Below are 17,796 nucleotides of genomic sequence, written 5' to 3'. Positions count from 1 at the left end.
ATGCTGCAACTGGATGGGTACAAAAGCACCCCTCGTTTCACAGAGACCAGTAGTTAATTTAGTGTGTTTCTTTTATTGGCTAAGCTATGAGAGAAGCTTTGAGAAGATCAGCCTGAATTTGAGGAGGCCCACTACTCCTCAAGTCCCTTGAAGCCAGCTTAGTGAAAACACTGGTGCAAGCTGCCTGGAAAACAAGCAGCTTCCTGGCTATTGTTCTATAAGTTCCCCATCCTCCTGAGGACCATCCAGCATAGTTATTTGAGGCACGGGCCTCAGTGCCTCCCAGCAGCTGATGTGCTGGGCTATTGACTGGGAAGCAGGCTTAGCACCATCGATCTCCAGAAGTTTTACTGAAAATCAATGGTGTCTGTGTGCAGGATCCTGAGGAGAGAAGGAAGAAACCTCCTGGGAAAAAGGAGCTATGCTGCAGTGATTAGGGAGCAGCCTTGTCCCCAGAGTGCAAGGGTGATGACTGTGACTCAGAATGTTCACAGAAAGGGAAAGGAAGCCGCACTGAGCTCTAAAAGTATGGATTTCTTGTCTAGGAAGTGACATGAATACAAGGCCTTCATTTCAGGTGTGCATTTGTGTCAAAGGGAGGATTAAGAAGACTGTCTTCTACTTTCTGCACCTAGCAGAGCTGTGCCAGAAGGATGGTAACCATCACTGTGAAATGTCTCAGTAGGTGAATATGTGCATAAGTTCTGCACCAAATGTGCTATGAAATGTTCCCAAAACACAGGAGTGATGGTCTGTGATGAAAACATATCTCAGCCGTGTGTCTAATGATCAGCTGGGATCCACTACATCTGTTCCCTTTCCTCTCCTTATCTGCCCTTTGCCAGCAGAACACATGCCTTTTTCTGGTTTGAGATTGCTTTTTTGGGACACCAAAACATGCTTGGTGATGGCAGTGAGAAGTACTTTCTGTGGCATCCTCACCTAAGCACTCTGTGCTGAAAGCCCATCTCTAAACAACAGGCATCCAGCAGCATCAGGGGAAAGTTCCTACCGCTGATGATGCACAGGCACACTCAGATGGCAATCCCTCCCTTAACAGTTTACAACTTAACTAAATGCAAAAGTAATCCACAGGCTTGACATCCACGTTGTATCTGGCTCTTAGTTTTCGTCTGCTTTGTCTCTTAACATTGTAAACTGTTTGAGGGAAGAACTGTCTCTGACTCTGTGTTTGGACAGCAGAGGGGTCCCAGTCCTTGCTGAGCCAGGTACCGTAATACAAATAAGGTGTAATAATTTATTTTAAAATGGACATCAAAGAAAATTAAAGATTAAAAGGGAAAGACAACCTTGCATAGCTCAAGGCTTGCCCCCGTGATAGTGCTTGAGAAGAATGTGCTCTCTGCCCAGAGAACAGCCCGGTTGCCGGGAGGGCCCTGCGACGTACTGCCATGGGAGCCAGTGCCAGAATACCCCGGGCACGTGAGGAGAAGAGAGGTCAAGAGCTAAAGCAGGATAACCAAAGTAGAAAGCCCTTTAAAATACACACATGCATTTTCTTGCTAGGATCTATCAAGCCAAGAGCCAAAGCATGGTAATGGCATTTTGTTTATAAGGAAAAAGAAATCGCTTCTGGCCTGAGAATTTCTTTGCCAAGTCTCAGGTGAGGGGGAGTCCAAAAGGCTTGCTGGTTTAGGAATGTGTATGTTTTTAAGTCAGTGTTTTAAGAAGATTGCTGGTGGGGTCTGTTACAGCACTGAGCACACAGCCCTACAAGCACTTACTGCTGCACAGTGCTGCATGGGAGCCAGCCTGGTAGAAACTGATGGCAGCACTCTCAGCTGAAGCCATCGTACTTGCTTTGCAGAGCTCAGCTGCCTGGGTTGCAACCAGCCATCAATGAGGGTGATGGATGAGGTCCCACCAGCTTCAGCAAACTTCAATTGAAGCCCTGGGTTTGTGGCTGTGCCTGGGTAGGGGCCCACAAATGTGTCCCTATCCTTCAATCTATGGCAGATTTGCTGTTGACACCACCTGGAGCATGTTCCAGCTGCAGCTTCTCCAGCCTATAGCTGGCCAGATACTGCTCTGTGGGTGGGGATGTGTGGAAATCACATGTGGTGGGTCATTTTGAGTGCTTCTACTGCACTCAACCTGCAGAGCTTGGGTTGCCTCAAACTAGCAAGAAGCTGTTCTTGAGTGGGGGGTAAGAATCTCAAGCCTGATTCAGAGCCTTCAATAGCAAAGCCAAGAGAATTCTCAGGGCCTGACACCATGGTTGATAGCTTCACAGTCCCCTCTCTGACAGAGGAGGGAAGCTAAGAGATCCTGAGTGCTCTCCTTGCATTCTGGGGACGTGTGCCTAGCTTCTGCTGCAGCTCTGTGCAAAGCCTTGTCTTCGCTGCACATCACCATGTCCAGGCCATGCTTGTGCAGTGCCAGATACCTGCCTGTAAGGGAATTGCTAAGACCGGAAGAAAAACTCACTGGAATATGCAAAAAAAACCTGTCCTTTGTATGAGCAGCCCTCAGCACAGTGGATGCATGGAGAAGGGAATGCTGGAGTGCAGCAGGTAGGGAGACAGCATCAGGAGGCATGGCTGTGTGCGAGCAGTGGGGTTATCAGTGTCTTCTGCTGCTGCCACCAAAGGGCTTGTAGGTGTGTGACAATGGGCTCCCCTCCAGCCTGGGTCACAGTATCCCCCTTTCCTCCTGCATTCTCCTCCCAGGTCTGTGCTCTTCACCAAACAAGGGCTTGAAATCCTCTTGTGGGGCTGATTTCTGCCTAATGCACCCACCCAGTGGGATTTCAGCAAACATTAAAGCAGGAGATGGAGCCTTTAATGAAGTTAACCTTCTGAAACCAGGAGAGCATTTGGTTGAAGTACACCTGAAAGCCCTGGGATTACACAGCAGCTGCTTCAAAAGAAACCCATTCCCTCTTTTCATACTGCTGCCGCATTGAGAAATAATACAGCGCCTTTATATTCAGCCTAATTTACTCAGCCTGCTGAAGTCTGAAAGCTTTTTTTATTAACTCAGGAGATGCAGGGCTTTCCTCCCCAGCTAACCCCCCCTGCAGGCAGTGGGCACAGGTCCCCAGCAGCAAGGAATCACCCCCCCCCCGCACTAATGCAATGACAGGTTTGAACTCCATTAGTTTGCTTTCTCTGTTATCTTCCTTGTTTTCTTGTATTCATTTTCCTCCATCCCCTTGTTCTGTCTCTGTTTCTTTTACCACCTTCCTCCCCCAGCTCTTTTCCCCATTTTGTTCTGTGTTTTGTTGCACACCAGCAGCGCTCCTCAGATGTGGCACACCTGAGTCAGAGAGCAGCTCCCAGCTGCTACTGGCAGCCTGGGCAAGTGTGGGGCCATGACGGAGGCAGGTAGCATAGGGCAGCCTCTGAGCTCCCCCCTATACACTGCTTCCACCACAAAGTGGTACCTCCTTGAAAAATCAGATGGGAGACTTGCTGGTCAAGCACTGCAGATGGCCAGGGCAGGGGTGGGAAGGACTCATGTGGAAAGAGAAAGCTGAGGGTGAAGACAAAAGAGTCAGCGTGGTCGGTGTTGGGAAGGAGCTGCAATTAAAGGGAGAGAGAAGCTGGAGAGTGCCAGGGAAAGCCCCAGGTGCATGGCCCACTGGCATCACTGCATCACAGCTCTCACTGACACCTGGGCTGCAAAATCCTTCCACCAAATTTAATGCAGGTTGTACAGAAAATAGTACAGTGCTATGGTATTATGTGTTATCTCATTTTCAGTGAGGTTTTGTGCATGGTTCTGGCATACAGGTATGGAAAAACACGGCAAGTTTCTGGTGGGCCTAGTGAGTTCTAAATGCCTACAGGAGGAGGATGGACTAGGAAGGATCTGAGCATTAACTGCTCCCCAGAGAAGTGCCTTCTGGGGGGGCTCTTTTGTACCTGGGCCTGACTAGCAGGAGGTCAGCCTGAGCATCTGCAGCAGTGTGATGGCCTCAAGTTGTACCATGTTGGACGGAGGTTCAGGTTGGATATTAGGAGAAACATCTCAGAAAGAGTCTGTGCTCCCAGAAGGGGTGGAGCTTGACTCCACCTCTCCTAGATCCCATTTAAGGGCTGACCACCACTAAGGTAGCATCTCTTTCTGGAGATAGCTCCTTTGTGGAGATTTTGTGGCGACAATCCATCTCAACTGAAAGCCTCAGCACTGGTGAGTCTTTCCTTAGAAAGACTCCCTCTGGCTATCACTTTACTCTGTAATTACAACTATACACTTGTGTTATTCCAACTGTACAGTTGGGGTTGGACTGGTGGTCTTACAGACCTTTTCCAACCTTACTGATTATGTGATTCTAATCTGCAGGGGCCTGTATGGTGTTTTGGCTGTGCCTTGTGACAGCAGCATGTTGTGCAGAGACTTGAGATGGGACAACAAGCACATGGAGAGCCAGTCAGAACCTCTGTGAGCAGCAGGTACCTTCACTTCCCATCACTTTATTCTCTCCTAGAGTTACCTTCTTCTCTTTGCTCAGCAGCATATCACAGCTGACAGCAGCTCAGAGCAGTATTTGCATTCTGATGTTGGCCTTAACTGGGGGATATGGCTGAACGAGGTGGGAGGAAGGTGGCCCATGTGCCAGGTGGTGTATTAGGTGAGGCTATCTCCTGTGAGTCTTGGTACCTTTTCCACATGCATCTTGGGAGAGGAATGATTTGTGATGTAGGTTTGCATTGCGCTCTGATGGCTGTGTTACGATTTGCAAGGGCTATTTATACACTCGGCAGTAGCACTCTGCTAGCTTGACAGTAGTCTGACTACGAGCAAGTAGTAAACAATAGTTGCATAACTCCGCACCACGATGCAAACTAAGGCGGCAGGCTCGATGCCACTGGCTTTGCATTGACTTCAACAGGTGCTGGAGCACAACTGAGCCCCAGAAGATGTGAACGGGATCCCAAAGCACGTAGGGGCAAGGGGGTGGTGCAGCCCTTGCGTGGCAGCGGCGCTGCTCCGCAGCACAGGTACTGATACTGTTGGTGTGCTCCCGGCACTGTGATGCCGAGATCCGGGCTGCAGGGCAAGGTCCCGGCCCGGCGGAGTCTCTGCACCTGCTCAGCGGCGAAGGCGGGTGAACGGGGCGCCGTATAGTGCCTGCCAACGCCGCTCCCAGGTTGGGTTTAAAGGAGCGCACCGAGGTCGCGGCACGGGAGCTGGCGGCGGCGCGGAGCGATGCGGGACGTTTCGCTCCCGCACCGCTCTTGGTAGCGCGGCGCTCGGCTGTCAGCAACGACCCAGCTCGGGCCGAGGCTCCGCGCTCCCTCGCACGCCACCGGCAGCGCTCACCCGGAGCGGGGCCAATCCTTGTCCTGATGCTCCCCCATCCGACAGCTCGGGCGCACCCGCCGCACGCGCAGCTCCCGTCTCCGGCGGCGCCTTCCGCGGCTTCGCGGTGCCCGGCGGCGCACGGGGAAGGGGCGGCGGCGCACGGGGAAGGGGCGGCGGCGCGGAGCCGCGCGGGATCGTTCGTGCTCGGAGCGGGGCGGACGACGCGGGGCGCAGCGCTACAGAGCGGGGTGCGGGCGGGGCGCGGGCACCCGAGGGGCGGGGCGCGGGCGGGCGGGGGGCCGCGGGGGGCGGTGCTGGCGAGCGGCGCTGACAGCCACATGCCGCCCTGCCTGAAAAGGCTGCGAGGCGCCGGCGGGGAGCGAGAGGAGGCGCAGACGGCGCCCCAGTCCGCATCGCCGTCGCCGCGCCCCGGGGGATGCCGAGGCTCCGGCCCCGCGGGTCGCCCTAGGGGACAAGCGCTCCGTCCGCGCCGCCCGCCCCGCGGCCCCGGCTCGGGGGAGCGCGACCCCCGCTGAGCAGCGCCGGAGCCGCTCGTCCGTGGGCCGCCCACGCGGGGCTCCGGGGCAGGGAGCGCAGCCCGGCGCGCGGCCTCTCGGTGGGGTTTTGCGGTTATTGGCTCTTCGCGAAGGATGGATACGTTTCTTCTGGCGTGGGGATTTCTAGGGCTGTGCTTGTCCGGCTCCGGAGTCGCGGCGGAGACAGGTAAGCGGCCCCCGGGCGTGGGCAGCGCGGCGCGACTCGCGGGGTTCGGTCGGGCGGCGTGCCGGGCGATCCCGGTGCGCATCGCACGCGGCCGCTCGGCTGCTTTCGCCCGGCGCTGAGGGGTGCGGGGGTGAAGCCGGGCTGGAAAGTTGAGCGTTGATTTCTGCGGAGGGGAGAGCGGGCGGCAGGGAGAAGCCGCAGGGTGGACACCGCAACCGGCTGCAGCCTCGGGAAACTTTGGGTGCGCAGTGGGAGCCGCAGGCGGGGCACGGGCGCTGCGTTGGCAGCGAGAGAGGCTTGGGGACGCGCGGCCGCGGGCTGCCCGTAGGGCCGGGCGACTCTGGGACTGCGCTCGGAGCTTCTTTGGGTGCTCTGCTGGGCCCCGTGCACCCTTCTCTCTCGGTTCGGTCTGGCTGCTGAGGGCCGCGAGGTCTCCGTTGGTGCGGATGCCGCAGGGGTGGGAAGCGCCTCTCCCGGCCCCTCTTGGGGCTCGGGCTGCGGTTAGCGTTGTGGGCTCTGCTCGGCAGGACGGAGTGCTGAGCCGAGACTGAGGTGTCCCACTGTCGGCCGGACCGCAGGACGTGCCTAGGCAGCCCTTAGGGCGCGCGGTCCCTGCCCACGGTGCGACTCGGACAGCGCTGGGTGGCGAGGGGCGGCCGGCAGGAATCGGTCCCTGCGTGCCCCCTGCTCCCATCTGCGTGGAAAGGGAAGTGGGAGAGGCGCTGCGGGCTGAGAAAGTCCTTGCAGCAGCAGAGAGGCGCGGATGTTCCCGGCACACACACGGCGTACGTTCAGTTGCTCTCTGGTATCGCCTGTTTTCTTACAGTTATAAAGGGAAGAGACAAAAATCCTATCTTTTGTTCAGATAGGAAAATAAACTGATAAGCGTTTGACTGGGTAAAGAGAGGGGTAGAGTCGTGGGACCCCCGTGGGTGGAGCAGCCCTTCCTGCGGTCCCTGTGTCGGAGCCGCTGTGCCGGGCTGCAACCTGAGGCTCGTGCCTGGGCACGCACGGCCAGCTCCGGGCAGCTCCTCGCGGCTGTGAGCCCCGCAGCGCGTGTCTGCGTGTGCCCGCGTGGCCGCCTCTTCCCGTCCTCCAGCGGGCTCGGGATCGGCTCCGCTTTTCGGGAAGGGGTTGAGCCGGCCACGGGGCTGAGGTTGTTTGACTGCTGCGAGGAATGTTTATTTGAACGCGGGGATTTCCCGGCTAAGCGGAGCATCACATGGTGCTGCAGGCAGCGAGGAAGTTGTCTCCCTGCGGCTGACACCAGCGGCTCTGGAGAGACGCTGTCGTGGTGCTTCTAAGCTGTTCACATGGCTCGGTCGTGAGCCCGGTGGGCAAAGATAGAGGAGCGAGCCCCCGTCGGGCTGAGTGAGATGGGCACGTCGGTGGGTGAACCTGACACGCCACTGAGTCGTGTCATGCAGGTATTCCTTTATTTCAGCGCTGTGCTTGTAGGTGATAGCTCCACCCAACGTGTGCACCTTGGCTCACATGTAGGTTGCATTTGTCAGTCGTGCTCATCCATACTCATGTTTTTCCCTGGGATTTCATGCATATACTAAATATTTTCTCAAACTCGTGAACGTTTTCTTAGAACTGATTAACATAAAGCCCTCCTCCCTAGAGCATGCGCAGTCAACCTTGGGGGGTCTTTTTGGTGGTCTTCCGGAGGTTGAGAGAGGAGGGCTGATAGTCTCTGTCACTCCCAAACCTTTGACCCCAGTCTTCAGGAGCGTGCTCAGCTAGGTGTTTGCCTCCTCTCTAAGTGTGGTTTCTCTGGTATGTCTTGATAGGGCCCATCCATCTTCAGTTTGATTTCATTTCCCATCCTTATCTTTAAGGTAGTACATATGGTTCCTCTAGATACTGATGCTTGCAGTATTCGAGGTCCTCACTCCATCAGTGCACAGCCCCAGTCAGTGAGCAGCCTGGTGAACGCGTGCCTGAGACAGATGGATTTATGTTTCAGCCTGGTGTATCTGAAAGCCTGTCTCCATTACGAAAGTCCCTCTTAAGGTTCCCTAAGGGGGGTTAATAGAGGGGGGAGATGATTTTAATAGACAATAATATGATAATCCACATGGCAAAAACCCTGGTGCAATATTTCTACAGTAAGAGATAAACAGTGCAGCTGCCAATTTGTATGTAGCCAAGCAAACCCGGAGATAACGGTGGAGGGGAGCGGGTGGGAGACCCTGGAGATAAATCGGAAAGCTGGATGCTGTGTTTTTCATCTTCCCGTAAAATTCAATCAAGTAGGAAAGTAACAGGTTTGAGTGACCCGAGTGCTGAGCCGTTCAGACGATGTTTATGCTGCTCTGAGCTCCCGAAGCCTTCCAAATAGTTTGCTTAAAAGCCAGTATTTTTCGTAATGACTTGAGAGATGCGGCGAGGTGGGGAGGGGACCACAACAAATAGCTGCCAGGCAGGCGCAGCGCCGCGCACGTTCGAGCAGCACACACACCCACGCAGTGCTTGGTGTAACGCCGTGTGCCCGCTGTGCCGTTTGCTCGGCTCTTATGGGGAACAAAAGCTTTTTTAGCCCAGGAGGCAGACAGTTGTCGGGAGCTTTGCAGAGAACGACTGATAAGAGCTTGGTGGGGGCTCTGCCCCGGGTTAGGATGCTGGGTTTTGTCTCTTGACTTCCTTACCTCTGCACATCTCCATGCATGGTGCCTGGAGAAGCAGATGGGCATGTGGGTCCCGGTGCTCCACGGGGATGTTCCCCATCTCCCTGCTCTCACCTCCCAATGCTTACCCTGCATTTGGTACCTCCATGGCCCAAAAGGTTGAAATGAGAGCACGTGGGGCTGTGCTGGGTGCTGGGCAGCACTGTCCATCCCAGTGGCATGCTGCTGCGGGCAGTTGGTGTCCAACAGAAAGTGCTGGTGCCGCTGGGCTCTGGGATGTGGTGGCCTTGTGCTGCAGATAGCCTGAGAGGAGAGAGCATCCTTCACGGGTTTAGGAAGCTGTCAGGTTCAGATAAGGCTGGGAGCCTATCCTGTGGGACCCCTGCTTGTATTAATAGGGAGAAATTAATTTTTAAGCACTGGGATTGCTGCCAAATTATATGACCTCTGACAGACCAGCTGCGCTAGGAAAATAAATCGTCTGTATCTGAGACCCATGGTCCAATGTGAAATCGAAATTGAAGAAGTCGGCAGTTAGCTATGGCAGCGGGGCAGACTGCAGCAGCCCAAAAGCAAAATGGAAGCTGCTAAAGTTGCTTTCCATTGTGAGGTGAAGTCACCAGCACTGTCCCCATGGGGACTCAGAAATACAGTTGTCTGATCCAGGAAGCACGGGAAGCTGCTGTGCCTGCACACACCCTGGCTGGGCTGACCACGTCTGCATGGAGGTGGGGGCAGGAGCAGGCGTGAATGTCTCTGGCTCTACCCTTGCTCTGGAACAGCCTTTTGACATGTCTCTAATTATAATACACACACAGACAAAGAGGTAGCTGGGCTATTTTCGAAATCCCTGTCTACACCCTGGTGGAAACCGCAATACTAGCAACAACATAAATCAGGGCTGTTGCTAGCAGTGTTGCACACAGCGTCGCGCTACAGTAGCATGGTTTTAATCATACTCGGAATCAAAGGGTCAGCTTCTCTCTGCCTGAGCCAAATCGCAGTCTCAGAAGGCTGGATCCGAAGCCAGGCCCCATGCCTGCACAGCGAGGAGGCTCAAGCACAGAGCGGGGAGGTTTGTCGGGACGAGGTCGGCAGGCACAGTGCCAAACACTCAAAATCACAGCTTGGATCTGTAAGGCTTTCCATATGCCAGCCGTGCCCTTAGATGGTGTGGGGGGAAGCTAGGGTAAGCACAGCAGTGAGAGCCCCGTCCACAGTACTGCTTCTTCCCATACAGCTGGGAATGGGGCTACGAGCTGAGGAGAAAGGCAGGAGTCAGCAAGTAGAATAGCCAGAGGTATTGCTAGCAGCAATGGATGGCTGCAGAGACTTTGTCTGAATGCTTCCCACCTACCTTCATACTTGATGAATCAAAGAAAATTGGACCCCAGAGGTGTAGTGCTGGGCTCCAGATCTTTGAAAACTTCCCTGATTCCTCACCATGCATGTGAGACAAGGGTAGGACGTCTCTCCCAGCTGTCCTGGTGGGTCACCCTGGCGTGGGGCTCAAATGCCTGTCCTGCATCTCTGAAAGATGGTGAAGCCAAAGGGACACTGTCCTTTCCTACTGCACATTTTTCGAAAGACACAGTTCTTAAGGGATGCCTTCTGGGTTGGGGAAAGAGGAAGGAAGCTGCTGACTTGTGCACACAGACACAAATGCACACCCGTACTGCCTCCCTGGCTTCCCCTCTCTTTACTGGCACTCTGGTCCGATCCTTCTCTCTTCAGTTCCCAAAGCCCTACTGCCTGCCCCGCACACTTCTGCATCCTGCCCTTCCCTCATGCCCTCCCTTGTGTGCTCAGGCTCTCTCCACAATGTTTTCCCTCATGCACACCCTTGGCTCACTCTTGCTTTCCTTTCTGCCTGTCCACTCAATGTGTGCTCAGTAGGAAACAATGTGCTTAAGATGCTCGCCAGAATGTGTAATAACGTCAGCAGCAAAGCTTAGCAGAGGCTGTATTTGAGCAAGTTGTCATAAAGGCTGAAGCTGCTGCTAAGCAGAGTGTGCATGGGGGAAGCTGCAGCAGGGTCTCTCCCAGGTGGCTCTGAGGGAGCTGTTTCCATCCCTATCACATCCCATCCCAGCCTTAGGGCTGTGTGCCCGCTGCTGAGGCACTGGGTTTTGCTGTGCACTGGGGGAAGGGGGTTGGGGCTTAAGGGTATGGAAGATTCAGAGAGGCTCTGCCAGCTGCCTTAGGGAGTGGCAGAAGTAAACTGGTGGGGAAAGGTGGGATTTGAGGTTTTATGAAGAGCGGACCTTGACAGATGGGCTCAGAAGGTGCAAGGGAGTTAGGAGATCACAGCGGGCTGTGAGAGATGAGATGCGCTTTTGGTTTCTTCTTGGAATTGTCATAATAACAATACTAATTAGTATTTCAGCGGCACTGAACACCTTTCATCAAGCTTGGAGCTCTTTAGAGAGGAATCCTAGGTGAATTTATTTAATGTGTGGAGTTAGAAATGTCTCTCATTTTCTTCAGTGTTCCTCAAAGCAGCCTGTTTTTGATAACATTCACAGGGATGGCTCAGCAGGTTGTTTCCTCCTCATATTGTTTCCTGGTGCAGGCTGCAGTGCAGGAGCGCACTGCCCTATTTCTTCTGCCCCACACCTCCCTAAACTCCATTTCCCTGCCTGTATACTGGTGAAGCTTCGCCAGCACCTGCCCAATCTGCAGCATGAAGCTCTCCCAAAGCTGCCACCTGCTCCTGGAAGGTGGCAGTGTGCTTCTGTGCATTGTCAAACCCTTGGGAGCCTGAAACAGAGGCAAGAGAGACAGGCATGGCTCCTGAAAGTTCAATATGCAATTATCCTCTTCCGAGTGCACGCACACGCTCACGCACCTCTGGAATGATTGCTGCAGTAGCCAGGAGTTGTAATTTCAGACCCACCAATTACATTCATGGGCAAGCCAGGAGAATTGTGTGCACACATCTATATAAAGACTAACACTATTAAGCTGGTTGCCCTATTGGAATTGCATTAGCTTGTGATATAAGATGACAAATAACAAAGTTAACAGAGGTGGCACCTTGTAAAAACAGGATATGAAACCTCATCCAACGTACAAATGTGTGGGGAAACAAAACAAACAAACAAACATCCAAGCTACAACATTTGAAGGTCAAGGTTCCACTGACTCAAGTTGTGCAACCGATGCCCGCTGCTGGAAAGCAGCTATCCAGAGCCACAGAGGTGGAAATCTCCAGAATTCCAGTGATTTTAAAACAAATTAGCTGGATTTGCATTCAGGATTTGGCTCTCTAGTTTTCCACAGTGAAGCTCGAGCAGCTCTCTGTTTGCAGTTAGTTTCTCAGTGGATTACCATGAACAGGAAGTGCAGGTCTGTCTTGTTCTCTTCCTCCCTCCAATGCTCCCACCTTCTTTAAAAATAATTTTGAATTCTTTCTTTCTGCGAAGGCTCACAGCTAAAATGTTCCATTTGCTGAGCTTTCCGGAGTTCTCCTCTCATTGCTGTCCAGCACTATAAAGTGAATATATTGCATCCTTCCCCAGTTGCCTTAGGAAGTGGTCAAACAGCCACATTCCTGAGCTGATGGATTGGCGCTCTCCTTTCTTGCTGGAGCCCAGTGTTTTTATGGGCCTGTCTCATGACAGACTTGAGACGCTTTGAATCAGACAAAACCCGAGTTCACATCTCAGAAGCGGTCTTTACATTCTGCTTTGCCATGAGCATGCTTTTAAGAGAAATTTAGTGTGAGTGGTGAAGGCCCTGGATGAGGTGCTGGGGGAGCTCTCCCTGGCTGTGTGGAATCCCCAGAGGTGGATGTGGGTGTCAGTGCTTTGTGTTGTCTGGGTGTGTTTGTCCATTAATTCGTTCAGGAAGCCTTTGAAGTTTTATCTCACAATCCAAAGCAAACATGCTCTTGCTAATATGATCTATGCTACGGGGGATAAAAAATCTAATCTTATTAGCTTCCTCCGTTCTGCGTGTTTCTCCCTGGCCAATGGCTAAGCTCTACATTTAAATCCGAAGCTCGATTTGTGCTCCCGCCCTTCAGAAGCTGTGCCTTAGGGTTTAGGGTAGAACCCACGGCAGCCTGCAGCATCCCCTAGGGCTGAAGCGCTGGTAATGGCCTTGAGCAGTAACAAATCCCCACCAGGTGGGATCTGTTTCTCCCATTCATGCTGGGGTTTGGCAGAGCACTTGGATGCATATGGACCTAGCAAAGCTTAGCTTCCGAAAGAGCTGTTTGACTGCAACAGGATTTGCTGTAGCTTGTGCCAACTCCAGCAGCTTTGAGAGCACTCAGTTCCTCCACACCGGGGCCCACATTTTACTGTGGTGTTATTGGGCAAAATTCCCCTGCCCAAGTGCTGTGTTTCTTGATATAGAAATCTTGTGTAGTGGGATGAAAGCATGGAGTTGAGGTGCAGGGCCTTGTGCGAAGCAGAGGAAGCAGTCAGGAGGCAAGACAGTGAGCCCTGACAATGTGGGGCTGCTGAGATCTTTGCCCTTGCCCTCTAGTCTTGCCCTCGCTCAGCAGCAGGCACTGGTGCTGCCGCCTGCTTCTGAGGCAGCAGAAGTGCCTTGCATGATGCACACAGTCTTGAATTATATCCCCAAAGTAAACTGAACGCAGCGGATCAAAATGTGTGATGGTTCCCTGCTGGATGCTGTGAGCTCTGAGAGGCTGTAGTATGTGTTTGTTGTGAAATGGGCCTCTGTAGTGATGATTATTTTTGTTACAGGCAGAGTTGGCTTCAGTTTCTGTGTTGCAGGTCCAACAATAACAGTGAGCCCAGCTCTCCTGGGGTGAGGAAAATCCAGAGGGGTTTAGTCGACAGGAAATTCGAGTAGGAGAACACTGTGCTCCTGTCCGAAAATTTCAGCATGTGCTGATGAGCTGTGGAGCTGGGAAGCCCCAAGTGTGGGTGGAAGCTCCTGGGGCCTGGCTGCTATCTGCTATCTGTGGGTCCCCTGAGTGCTAATTGCAGCCTTTGTGCAAGTTCCCTCCCCCATGAGCACCCCAGGTTCCCTTTCCACACTTTTGGCTTGCTCATTGTCCTCTGGTGTAAGTCCTCAGCTGGGACCTTGTTATTCCTATTGGGTTAGCCTCCAATTGCAGGGATAACCCAAGGCACCTGGTGGGCTGCAAGGAAAGAGGCCTTTGGGGGTTTCCCACCCCAACTCCAGCCCACTGTCACACAACTGGGAAGTGCTGAACTCTGTGGCATCCGCTGTGGAGCCTGCAGCCTGGCCATGAGCACGGCCTCTCAGCCCTCTGCCATGTGGGTTGGCACGGCCCCAGCAATTGGCTTTCAGAGCCCACGTTCTGCTTACTGAGCAGCGGGATGTCCCACGCACAAGGCAGCCTTGGCTGATGCTTCAGAATTCAATTTTAATTTTATTAAGTGAATTTAGGTCTGGTGAAAGCTGCCAGAGCCCATTAGCCTTGGAGCACGTCTTGCTTCCAGAGCATACGGCCTGGGCAGTAGCCATGCTACTCATTTTTTTTTCCTTTCCTTTTTTATTTCTTATTTTTTATTTTTTTATTTTTGCATCGATTTGATGCATCATTTTTAAAGGACAGATTTATGTAGAAGCTTGGATCTCTGCTGAGTGCACAACAGACCTGGTTTTATATAGGAAGTTGGTGCTTGGCATGTCTGCTGAGACAAACCCTTTGTCTGTCAGCGGGTGCAGTGATGGATTTTTTTGTTGCAGGTGTTTGTCTGCTAGATACCAGTGAATCAATAGAAAGAAAAGCCCAACAGAACAATTACAGAGATACTTAGTCATTTTGCCTCTTCAGATAACCCTAAGAAGCCCGTTTCCCTAGTATACAGTTGCCCACCTCCTGGGCAGTGCTGCATGTGGATGAAATGTAGCTCTTCTTGTTAACAGGGAGCTTCTTTGAGTGGTGAATGTGGGGCAAAATCTGCTTCTCCAAAAGGCTGAGAAGCTTTCCGGTAGATAGAAGGCTGTAGAAAGGTGGTGATTTTTTCCTGGTAGTATGTAAGTGTGTTGGACATGACATGATAGGTATGTCTTCCTATCTGCTCCGTGATCTCACCTGCTCATTCCATTTTGCTCTTGGGACCACAGAAAGAGGGCTCTGGCTCCTGGCACAGAGGGAGCCTCTCACCTTGGCACATGAGCACTGAGCTGACTTGAAATCAGGGTCAAGCCTGAGGTCTTCCTTAATTTGGTCCTGCTGAGCTGTGGTGGCCTCACAGGGCGAAGGTAAAGATTTTAGCATCAGGGTGTCTGTTACTGAGTATATCTGTCACGGAAGAGCTGGCGCCTGGTCCCTTGTTCACATTGCAGTTCCCCTCGACTAGCTGGATCGCGATGTGTGCTCATAGTACCCAGCGCGAGGAAGGGGCTCGCAGCTTCAGAGCGGTGGGTGATGTTGGTGGTATCAGCCTAGCGGGTAGCATGTGTGTGAAAGCAGGGGAGACGGGGAGGGGATGACGAGGTGTGGAAGGATTGACTGTATTTTCATGGCTTCGAGACTTTGCCCTTTCCAAGAAAAATAATCTGCAGCTTGAATATTTTTCTTTGCTGGAGGGGGTGGACATGTGTGCAAACGAGGTGTGAATTTTTAGGAGAAGGTGTGAAAGTGCGTACATGAGTGAAGTGTGAATTACACGTCTATTTGTACATTGATGTCAACAAGTCCGTGAATTTCTTCCTTCCACGTGAATGTGTGTGCCTCTCTCTCTCTTTCCTTCTTCCCCCCCCCACCCCACCCCCCCCTCAGACCCACATAGACACGTGTGTGGGCAAATATGCTTTGCTAAGAGAAGGGGTTTGTGCAAAACCATTGGTTTGTAAATGTTTGTGTGTTGAGCAGGCGCTCCTGTGGAACAAAACCAGATGTTTTTTGGTATTCTCAGCTCCTCCGTGGCAGCTTTGCAATTTTTTCCCCTCATATTTTTCAGGATTCTTACAGGATTATTTTAAGAAAAAGACAGGGCTGCAGAGATGCCTCTGGGTGTGTGAGAAGAAAGTTATTTTAAAGAATAAATGTGTTAGAGGGCATGAAAAACATGGAGGAAATGGAGGCAGCGCTTTCTCATAGTGAAGGAAGCCTGGCTCCCGCAGGGCAGCTGGAGCACAGGAGGACCTTTCTGCTGCTGTTGCTTCTGCACAGCAGTCACCCGTTATGCAGGGTGCATGTGGGCAGCAGGGTGCTTTTCTCCAGGAGGCATCACCTCTCTTTTTCTCCTTGTGTTGCCAGATGTGTTTTTCTGGGCTGCAGGAAAGCCCAGCCGCATCCTGCTGGGATGGGAAGGCTATGGGACAGCCCCTTGGCAGGGGGATAGCCCTTCACCCTTTCCTTTGTGGTGCCTGTGCCTGGCATTCCCTCCACTGCAGAGGCCCCAGTGTGGATGGGTGTGTGCGAGGCTTTGTGTCCCATGTTTCACCCCATCGCTCATGGGCTGGGAGGGTATAGCCTGTCAGCACAAGACTGGGGTCAGCAGGGCAGTGCTGGCCCCTCTGCTTCCCTGGCTGGCTGCTCTGCAGAGGGGCCACAGGGTTTGGCTGGATTTCACCCATTTTGCTGAGCAGGAGGAGGCATTGCCATCATCTGGAGACATCTGTGGGGCCGTGATGCTCAGATGGGGTGGTGGCAGTGAGGAGGCACGCAATGGGGCCCCATGGAGAAAGGGACTTTGTTGAGATTTGTAGTGTGTTGTCAATTGACCCTGTGATGCAGATTTTCCTCCCAGCAAGTAATGCAATAATAAATTTGATTTGCAGTGTTCATGAGATTAAATGTTTTTTTGAAGATGAAATCACCCTCGAGGGCCTGTTCTAACCCAAAGCTGGGAATGCTTCCTCTGCTCAACATGTAATTGTTGCCAGCCATTTGTGGGCTAGCCCCACAAAACCACCACTGCTGATTATCAGTCTGCAATTCCAACAGCTTGGGTTGACCAAAAGATTTTGGAAGGAAGAGGTGGCTTGTCTGCTGAAATGGGGTCATGGCTGCTGCAGTGTAGAGGAAGGCAAGTGGCAAAGGGCTGTCACACAGCTTCTTGGTGGAGGCAGGAGAGCATGACACCATCCTCACCTCTGCTGCCAGCCATGGACTTGTTGCTCAGCATTGCTTTGCCTCAGTGCCCTTCCCTAGGAACAGCAAAGCTCTCTGCAGGTGCACTGAGGGTCATCTGTGTCCAAACTCTGGTGCCTCTCGGGGTGCTTGTGAAAGACTGCCATGAAGCAGCTTGTGAAGGAAGATATAAAGTGAGGCAACTTCAGATGATCTGATACCAATCTGTCTCTTACTTTATAGCTCTGTAATTGCCTAGGCAAGAGCATTTGTTTCTGTTTTCTGGTCTGTGTGAAATGTGGCGTATAAGTGTGGCAGGAGGTGGAAGGAGTAGGGAGTAGCTTTCTTGTGTAGAATGATGCTTCCAAGCCCAGAGACTGATACTGGTATCAGGAGCCTGAAGAGTGGCCTTTATCAGACCACTGCCAGCCATGGCCCACAGGGATCTGCTGTCTGTAGCTGATGCCCCAAACCTGTTTTTAATGCCTCATTCCCTTTTGTGTCTCTGCAGCTCAGCCATGTGGGGGCCGCCTGAATTCCAAGGACGCTGGGTATATCACTTCCCCAGGCTACCCCAATGACTACCCTTCCCACCAGAACTGTGAGTGGGTCATCTATGCTCCTGAGCCCAACCAGAAGATTATCCTCAACTTCAACCCTCACTTTGAAATCGAAAAGCATGACTGCAAGTAAGAACCTTCCTCTTCTTCTCCAGTACATTGTTCTTTCCTCTTGCTTTTGTGCAGTGGCATGGACATGGTACTCCTTTGTGTATGAAAGCAAGCATCAGTCTGAGCCCCCAAAGTGCTGTGTGTCATGGCCTTTCAGGGCACGTGTGCCTCTGCCGACTGGGGGAGTGGGTTTAAGATGCTTCTTTGGACTCAAAGGATGAGCATACACTGGACTGTACATTTTCTAGCCTGAAATCATCTGAAGGCAAGAGCTAACTGGCTTTTGGCCTGACTCCGACTTTGGTTAGAAGGCAGCTTGGTTTTTTTTGTGTTGTGGTGGCTTCACTTTTAAGCCATGCTGGGAGAGCAGTGCAATTTCCTGTTGGGTAACTAAACAGAGACGTGGCATGGAGAGCCCAAGGGCTGGAGACCTGGGCTCGGGCTTGGGGGTCTGAAGTGAATCTGATTC

General features: G+C 52.6%; 1 protein-coding gene across 6 annotated transcripts in view; it reads left to right on the top strand.

Annotated features, from left to right (window-relative positions):
- Positions 1 to 5,615: 5,615 nt before the first annotated feature.
- The window catches only part of NRP2 (neuropilin 2), an 80,551-nt gene continuing 68,370 nt past the window's right edge, over positions 5,616 to 17,796 (top strand). For all 6 annotated transcript variants that reach the window (XM_015868262.3, XM_015868259.3, XM_015868260.3 and 3 more), the window contains exons 1-2: positions 5,616 to 5,994; positions 17,168 to 17,345. In XM_015868262.3, the coding sequence (XP_015723748.2) occupies positions 5,922 to 5,994; positions 17,168 to 17,345 (251 nt within the window). In that variant the 5' untranslated portion in view covers positions 5,616 to 5,921. The remainder of the gene's footprint in view (positions 5,995 to 17,167; positions 17,346 to 17,796) is intronic.

The sequence above is a fragment of the Coturnix japonica genome, chromosome 7 (assembly GCF_054131305.1).
Source record: "Coturnix japonica strain WE chromosome 7, WE-NBRP24, whole genome shotgun sequence".
Taxonomy (NCBI): Eukaryota; Metazoa; Chordata; class Aves; order Galliformes; family Phasianidae; genus Coturnix; species Coturnix japonica.
The sequence above is the reverse complement of the archived record's forward strand: the minus strand, read 5'-3'. Positions and strand labels throughout refer to the sequence as shown.